We start from the raw sequence: 9302 nt of genomic DNA on the forward strand, positions 1-9302 counted from the left end.
TACTGCTACTTCTACTACTACTACTTCTCCTACTACTAGTGCTCCTTATCCTGGTCCTGGACCTGTTCTTGCTACTTCTGCTATTACTGCTACAGCTACTGCTACTACTACTACTACTGCTACTAATACTACTACTACTATTGCTGCTGCTCGTGCTACTGCTACTTCTTCTACTACTACTACTGCTACTACTACTGCTACTAATACTGCTACTACTACTACTGCTGCTGCTCGTGCTACTGCTACTGCTACTACTACTACAGTCACAGCTACTGCTATTACTACTGCTTCTACTATTGCTACTGCTAATGCTACTGCTACTGCTACTACTACTACTACTACTACTACTACTACTACTACTACTACTACTACTACTCCTGCTCCTCCTACTCCTACTGCTCCTGCTTCTGCAACTGCTACTGCAACTGCCACTGCCACTGTTACTGCTACTACTACTGCTACTCCTACTACTACTGCTACTACTACTACTACCACGACTACTACTGCTACTGCTACTGCCACTGCTACTATTGCTACTTCTACTGTTGCTACTGCTACTGCTATTCTTACTACTGCAGCTGCTGCTGCTACTACTGCTACTGCTGCTACTCCTACTACTACTACTGCTACTGTTGATGCTGCAACTACTACTACTACTATTGATGCTACTGCTACAGCTACTGTTGCTGCTACTGCTACAGCTATTGCTCTTGCTACTGTTACTGCTAAAGTTACTGATACGGCTCCTTCTTCTGCTCCTGCTACTTCTGCTGCTACTGCTGACTGCTACTTCTACTGATACTGCTACTGCTGCTGCTACTGCTGATGCTACTGCTGATGCTACTTCTACTGCTACTACTACTGTTGCTACTGCTACTGCTACTGCTGCTGCTACTATTACTGCTACTTCTACTGCTGCTACTGCTACTGGTGCTGCTGCTGCTGCTACTGACTACTATTGCTACTTCTTCTGCAACTACTACTGCTATTGCCACTAATAAATCTACTACTACTACTACTACTACTCCTTCTCCTGCAATTTCTACTGCTATTGCTACCGCTACTACTACTACTACAACAATTACTCCTACTACTACTGCTACTGCTTCTTCTCCTCCTCTTACTCCTGCTCCTGCTACCCTGCTCCTCCTGCTGCTGCTACTGATGCTGCAACTACTACTGCTGCTGCTAGTGTCACTACTACTACTATTACTACTGCTGCTGCTGCTACAGATACAACTAATGCTACTCCTACTGCTACTGTTGCTACTGCTACTGCTACTTCTGCTACTTCTACTTCTCCTACTCCTGCTACTTCTATTACTATTACTGCTGCTACTGCTACGGCTAAACCTACTACTGCTACTGCTACTCCTACTACTACTACAACTACAACTACAAATACTGCTCCTGTTCCTGCTACTGCTACTACCACTACTACCACTACTATTACTACTACAACTACTACAACTACTATTACTACTACAACTACTCCTGCTCCTGCTACTTCTCCTGCTCGTTCTCCTGCTCCTGCTCCTGCTACTCCTACTCTCACTATTCCAACTTCTATTGCCACTACTAATAATACTACAACTACTACTATTACTACTACTGCTATTGCCACTTCTACTACTGCTACTGCTACTCTTACTACTGCAGCTGCTGCTGCTACTACTACTACTGCTACTGCTGCTGCTGCTGCTGCTGCTACTACTACTACTACTACTACTTCTGCTTCTGCTGCTACTGCTACTGTTGTTGCTACTGCTACTAATTCTTCTCCTGCTCCTGCTACTCCTACTGCTACTGGTACTGCTCCAGCTACTGCTCCTGCTCCTACTACTGTTGCTGCTGCTGCTGACTGCTACTACTGCTGCTACTGACTGCTACTGCAACTGACTGCTACTGCTACTGCTACTGCTGTTGGAACTGCTGATGCTATTGCTACTTCAACTAATATTGCTGTTGCTGCTACTTCTAATGAGGCTTCTACTTATACTGCTGCTGCTAATGATACTACTGTAGCTACTAATGAGCAACTGCTACTACTGCCACTGCGACTCCGACTGCTACTGCGTCTGTTACTACTGCTACTACTGTTACTGCTACTGCTCCTTCTCCTACTCCCCTACACCTGCTACTGCTACTGCTCGTGCTACTGCCACTGCTACTTCTACTGCTACGACTGCTACTACTACTACTACTACTACTTCTAGTACTCCTGGTCCTTGTCCTGCTCTTGCTACTTCTACTATTGCTGCTACTGCTACTGCTACTGCTACTACTACTACTACAACTAATACTGCTACTACTACTACTACTACAACTGCTACTCGTGCTCGTGCTCCTACTGCTCCTGCTCCTGCTACTGCTACTTCCACTGCAACAGCCACTACTACTGCTATTACTAACGATACTACTATTGCTACTGCTAATGCTACTTCTACTGCTACTACTACTACAATTGCTGCTCCTGCTTCTCCTACTCCTACTGCTCCTGGAACTGCAACTGCTGCTACTACTACTACTATTGCTACTCCTACTCTTACTACTCTTACTACTACTGGTACTACTACTACTGCTACTGCTACTGCTACTGCTATTCTTACTACTACAGCTGCTGCTGCTGCTACTACTATAACTACTACTACTACTACTTCTGCTCCTGTAATTGCTACTGCTACTACTACCGCTACTGCTACTGCTACTACTACTACAATTATTCCTACTACTATTGCTACTGCTACTGCTTCTGTTTCTGCTCCTGCGTTTGCTGCTACTGATGCTGCTACTGCTGAAGCTACTTCTACTGCTGCTGCTACTACTATTGCTGCTGCTTCTACTACTGCTGCTGCTGCTGCTACAGCTAGTACTACTGCTACTCCTACTGCTACTGCTGCTTCCGCTACTTCTGGTACTACTACTGCTCCTACACCTGCTCCTGCTACTTTTACTGCTACTTCTATTATTATTACTACTGCTACTGCTACTACTGCTACTTCTACAAATACTGCTACTATTGCTACTTCTACTACTACTACTATTGCTAATACTACTACAACTACTACTACTACTAGTACTACAACTACTACTACTACTACTACTACTACTAGTACTCCTGGTTCTGGTCCTGCTCCGGCTCCTGCTCTTGATACTTCTACTATTACTGCAACTGCTACTAATACTGCTACTACTACATCTACTGCTGCTCGTGCTACTGCTCCTGCTCTTACTCCTACTGCTCCTGCTCCTGCTCCTGCTACTGCTACTGCTACAGCCACTGCTACTGCTATTACTACTGCTATTACTATTGCTACTACTAATGCTACTGCTACCGTTACTACTACTACTACTACTGCTGCTCCTCCTCCTCCTACTCCTACTGCTCTTGCTCCTGCTACTACTACTGCTACTCCTACTCTTTCTACTCTTACTACTACTGCTACTGCTACTACTACTACTACAACTACTCCTACTGCTCCTGCTTCTACTACTGCTACTGCTACTGCTACAGCCACTGCAACTGCTATTACTACTGCTACTACTATTGCTACTGCTAATGCTACTGCTACTGCTACTACTACTACTACTGCTACTCCTACTCCTTCTACTCGTAGTCCTACTGCTCCTGCTCCTACAACTACTACTACTACTACTACTACTACTCCTACTCTTTCTATTCTTACTACTACTGCTACTGCTACTGCTACTACTACTACTACAACTACTACTACTGCTACTGCTACTGCTACTGCTACTACTTTTACTGCTATCGCACCTGCTCGTGCTACCCTACTCCTGTTACTGCTACTGCTCGTGCTACTGCCACTGCTATTGCTACTTCTACTACTGTGACTGCTACTACCACTACTACAATTACTAGTACACCTGGTACTGGTCCTGGTCCTGCTCTTGCTACTTCTACTATTACTGCTACTGCTACTACTACTACTACTACTAATACAGCTACTACTACTACTACTACAACTGCTGCTCATGCTCGTGCTCGTGCTCCTACTCCTACTGCTCCTGCTGCTGCTACTGCTTCTTCCACTGCAACAGCCACTACTACTGCTAATACTACTGATACTACTATTCCTACTGCTAATGCTACTACTACTGCTACTACTACTACTACTACTGCTGCTTCTGCTCCTCCTACTTCTACTGCTCCTGCTCCTACAACTGCAACTGCTACTACTACTACTACTGCTACTCCTACTCTTACTACTCTTACTACTACTACTACTACTACTACTGCTACTGCTACTGCTACTGCTACTGCTACTGCTACTGCTACTGCTACTGCTACTGCTACTGCTACTGTTACTGCTACAGCTGCTACTGCTACAGCTATTCTTACTACTGCAGCTGATGCTGCTGCTACTACTACTACAACTACTATAACTACTACTACTTCTGCTCCTGTAATTGCTACTTATACTACTACCGCTACTGCTACTGCTACTGCTACTACAATTACTCCTACTACTTCTTCTACTGCTACTGCTTCTGCTCCTACTCCTGCGTTTGCTGCTACTGATGCTGCTACTACTACTGCTGCTGCTTTTGCCGCTGCTACTACTACTACTGTTACTGCTGCTGCTACAGCTACTACTACTGCTACTGCTACTTCTACTACTACTACTACTACTCCTACTCCTGCTCCTACTACTTTTACAGCTACTTCTATTATTATTACTACTGCTACTGCTACTGCTACTACTGCTACTACTGCTACTGCTACTGCTACTACTGCTAATTCTACTACTCCTGCTACTACTACTACTACAACTACTGCTCCTGCTCCTGCTACTGCTACTACTACTACAACTACTAGAACTACTACTAGAACTTCTACTACAACAACTACTACTACTACTACTATTACTACTCTTGCTCCTGCTACTTTTCCTGCTGCTCTTGCTCTTGCTACTGCTAGTGCTACTTCTACTCTTACTACTGCTACTACTACTGCTACTACTGCTACTGCTACTTCTACTGCTACTACTACTGCTATTGCTGATGCTATTGCAACTGCTACTACTATTGTTGCTGCTTCTACTGCTACTATTACTGCTGCTGCTACTACTATTGCTGCTGCAACTGCTACTGCTACTACTACTATTGCTGCTACTACTGAGCTACTGCTACTGCTACTACTGCTACTACTTCTGCTACTACAGCTACTACTGCTACTGCTACTGCTCCAACTCGTGCTACTGCCACTGCTACTGCTACTGCCACTGCTACTGCTACTGCTGCTACTGCTATTGGTACTTCTACTACTAGTACTCCTGGTTCTGGTCCTGCTCCTGCTCTTGCTACTTCTACTATTACTGCTACTGCTACTGCTACTACTACTGCTACTAATACTAATACTACTATTTCTACTGCTGCTCGTGCTCCTACTTCTCCTCCTACTCCTACTACTCCGCTCCTTCTCCTGCTACTGCTACAGTCACTGCTACTGCTATTACTACTGCTACTACTATTGCTACTGCTAATGCTACTGCTACTGCTACTACTACTTCTGATGCTCCTGCTCCTCCTACTCCTACTGCTCCTGCTCCTGCAACTGCAACTGCTACTACTACTGCTACTCCTACTCTTTCTACTCTTACTACTATTGCTACTGCTACTACTACTACTACTGCTACTGCTATTCTTACTACTGCAGCTGCTGCTGCTACTACTACTACTACTACTACTACTACTACTACTACAATTACTACTACTACTGCTACTTCTACTGCTCCTGCTCTCCTGCTGCTACTTCTACTGCTGCTGCTATTGCTACTGTTACTTCTACTGCTACAAGTACTGCTGCTACTGCTGCTGCTACTACTACTACTACTGCTGCTTCTGCTCCTACTCCTGCTGCTGCTGCTTCTACTGCTCCTACTCCTGCTACTGCTACTACTGCTCATGCTCCTGCTAGTGCTACTTCTATTGCTACTTCTACTACTACTTCTACTACTACTAATACAACAACTACTACTACTACTACTACTACTACTACTACTACTACTACTACAACAACTACTACTACTACTACTACTACTACTACTACTATTACTATTATTGCTCCTGCTCCTTCTCCTGCTCCTGCTCGTGCTACTACTACTACTACTGCTACTGCTTCAACTGTTACTACTACTACTACTACTACTACTACTACTACTGCTACTGCTACTGCTCCTTCTACTGCCCTGTCTACCCTGCATCTGCACCTGCTACTGCTACTGCACCTGCTACTGTTGCTGTTGCTACTGCTTCTGCTGCTTCTGCTACTACTACTACTACTACTACTACTACTACTACTACTACTACTGCTTCTGCTCCTGCTCCTGCTCCCCTGAACTTACTTATGCTACTACTGCTGCTGCTGCAACTACTACTACTACTACTAATACTACTACTATTGCTCCTGCAACTGCTCCTGCTACTGCTACTACTACTACTACTGCTGTTGCTGCTCCTGTTCCTCCTACTCCTACTGCTCCTGCTACTGCTATTGCTACTACTGCTACTGCTACTCTTACTGCTACTGCTACTGCTACTTCTACTGCTACTGCTACTTCTACTACTACTACTACTACTACTACTACTACTACTGCCACTTCTATTGCTACTACTTCTGTTACTGCTACTGCTACTTCTACTACTACTACTTATACTACTACTACTACTACTACTGCTACTACTACTACTACTGCTGCTACTACTACTACTACTACTACTACTACTACTACTACTACTACTACTACTACTACTACTACTACTACTACTACTACTACTACTACTACTACTACTACTACTCCTGCTCCTTCTTCTGCTACTGCTACTGCTACTGCTACTCACTACACCAAACACCCATTACCATAACATATTATTATAATACTATTTAAAAAGACTTATGGTATATTATGAAAGTTTAAGGCGGCAAATAAAATAAAAAAGCGCCAATTTCCCTTTGACCCATTTCCCGTATACCTCTCTCTCTCGGTCTCTCACTCCCCTTCACGGAAGACAAATCCTGAGAAGAGGCACATCTCCTCTCTCTCAGATCTCTTTCTCCCACCAGACCTCTCTCCTTCCCTCTTTCTCTCTCACCTATCTTTATGGAGCCCGACCTTCCCTATCATTGGCAAACGACGCAAATGACATGGGCTCGTGGGTCTTGTGAAAATGACGGTCCCAGGGTCATGGATGGCTCGGTCTCGTGGAGGGGGTGGGTGGCTCGGTCTCGCAGAGAGGTCGTAGATGGCTCGGTCTCGTAGAGAGGTCGTAGGTGGATCGTCCCATTTTTTCAGCTCCACACATTGAACCAAGGAATTTGTGTTTGAGTATACTTGCTAATGAGTGCAGGTCAGTAAGAAAGCTCCTAAGTCATTAGATGATCCAGACGAATACCCTAATTTGTTTGACGACTGGGATGTTTCTCTTTCCCTTGAAGCAGAAAGTGGAAAAAACAGGCATGACTTCTTTTTTTCCTCTAATTTTTTATTGTGTGCATGAGAGGTGTTCAAAGTTCTATTGCAATAGTTAGATAAACCATTTATGCTGTCTATTCTTCATTTATTTGCTCGTAATAGTGGATTGCCATGGATACAATTTGCAGGTGCAATTATCCTCCTGCTGAACTGTACCCAATCTATGCTCAGAAATCAACCACCAACCTTCTTGAGAAGTTTAAGAGCATGCAAATTGATGAAAACGATGATCCAACTGAAAATGGACAGCATGATCATGAGGTACGAAATGCCAACTTCATAAAGATTTTTCTAGTGTTGCTAAAATTCTTGAACCGACAATAGGACAATATTGTTGTACCTTTATCTCTTTTCATCCTCCCGAAACCCATAGGACCAATTTTTTTTTATTTTACTAGCCCATATCCATATGGTTATAGTTATGGTAATAAATTTATTTCTAATTTTAAGTAGGCCATAGGTATGATAAAGATATTACAGAATTGGACCATTACAAACATCACCTTTTTTATTTTAATCTGTGCGAGCTGAAAGCTTCTGTATATGACTTTCCTCCTTAAACTTTCTCATAGAACTATTAAGGAGATTTCATGGGTTTAAACTTTGTGAAGATTTTTCAAAAACATTTTGCTGTCCTTAAGACTGCTGAAATTATGTTTGTAAATTTGGGTGTGAATTTGGCCCATCAGGTATCTTCCTAAGAAGTAAAATGACGTGTTATTATCACATTTGTCACTTTACAACTGTTCACTGTAATTTAAAATTGAGATTCTCTCATCTCTCTCCCAGAATAAGATTTTAGAGTTTTGTTTGAATTTTATTCTCTCCAGGAGACTCTGGGGAATGAGGAAAATCATGGACAAGAAGCTGTGGTTGAAGAGGATGCTAGTTCCACAAATGGTATTATTATTTTAGATAGTAAGGAGGATGACGAAGAATTGGGAGCAAAGGATGAGAATAGTTCACCACAAAAATTGGACGTTAAAGACGAGAGCACTTCAGCAGATGAATTGGAAGCAAAGGATGAGAACACTTCACCATCCTAAGGTGATGCTTTGCTGAAAGTATGAAGGTATCCCCTGGATTAAATTGTTTTGTTGTACTTTTTTTTCCTTTCCCTGAAGCAAGAATAGTAGATATTATTGGTTCTTGTTGCCATTCTGGTCGTTTCCTCTTATACTTTGTTATGGAACTATCATTATGTTCACTACTTTTGTTTTTTTCTAATTCAATTTTTTTTCATCTTCACAAGTCTAGCCATCTCTTCTTTAGCAGGGATCAAGATTTTGATTTATCTAGACACTGGTTTTCGTGTGTTCAAATTTCCTGAATTATCTGTTTATCTACCATGCATGTTTTCCTTGTGAATAATATCTAGATATTTTTCGTGGTGCAGCAAATATTATATTTACATCTAAACTATGATTAATTATTAATGCTAGATATACGACAGTTTCCACACTTGATGCATTTTATATGTGCAATACTTGTTTCAAGTCAAATACCATGCATGTTTTTAATTATGAATGTTGGCATTGTTTCAAATTTTATATGTAATGCCCTTCCAATGTCAGATATACATTACCATCTATTCAGTATTTAATTTTGTGTAAGAGTCAACTGGTGTTGATTGTTTTGATTTTCTTTACCTCTCATTTTCTCCATTTTTACTTCTGTTCTTATGGTTGGGATATCAGTGAACATAGGATACATTACCAGTTCCACAGGACAAGCTAGGTCCAGCTGTTATACGCATATCTTCTGGTGAGAAAAATGTTTCTACTTTAGCTTATTTTTCATTTCTGT

At 42.4% G+C, this 9302-nt stretch overlaps 1 protein-coding gene across 1 annotated transcript in view; it reads left to right on the forward strand.

The window, feature by feature from the left end:
• LOC133795879 (coatomer subunit beta'-2-like) overlaps positions 1-9302 on the forward strand; it is a 12572-nt gene extending 3270 nt beyond the window's left edge. Inside the window, exons 2-5 of the mRNA XM_062233340.1 lie at positions 7372-7478; positions 7625-7757; positions 8327-8568; positions 9194-9302. Of these exons, the coding sequence (XP_062089324.1) occupies positions 7372-7478; positions 7625-7757; positions 8327-8542 (456 nt within the window). The 3' untranslated portion in view covers positions 8543-8568; positions 9194-9302. The remainder of the gene's footprint in view (positions 1-7371; positions 7479-7624; positions 7758-8326; positions 8569-9193) is intronic.

This window comes from Humulus lupulus, chromosome 8 (genome assembly GCF_963169125.1).
Source record: "Humulus lupulus chromosome 8, drHumLupu1.1, whole genome shotgun sequence".
NCBI classification, from domain to species: domain Eukaryota; kingdom Viridiplantae; phylum Streptophyta; class Magnoliopsida; order Rosales; family Cannabaceae; genus Humulus; species Humulus lupulus.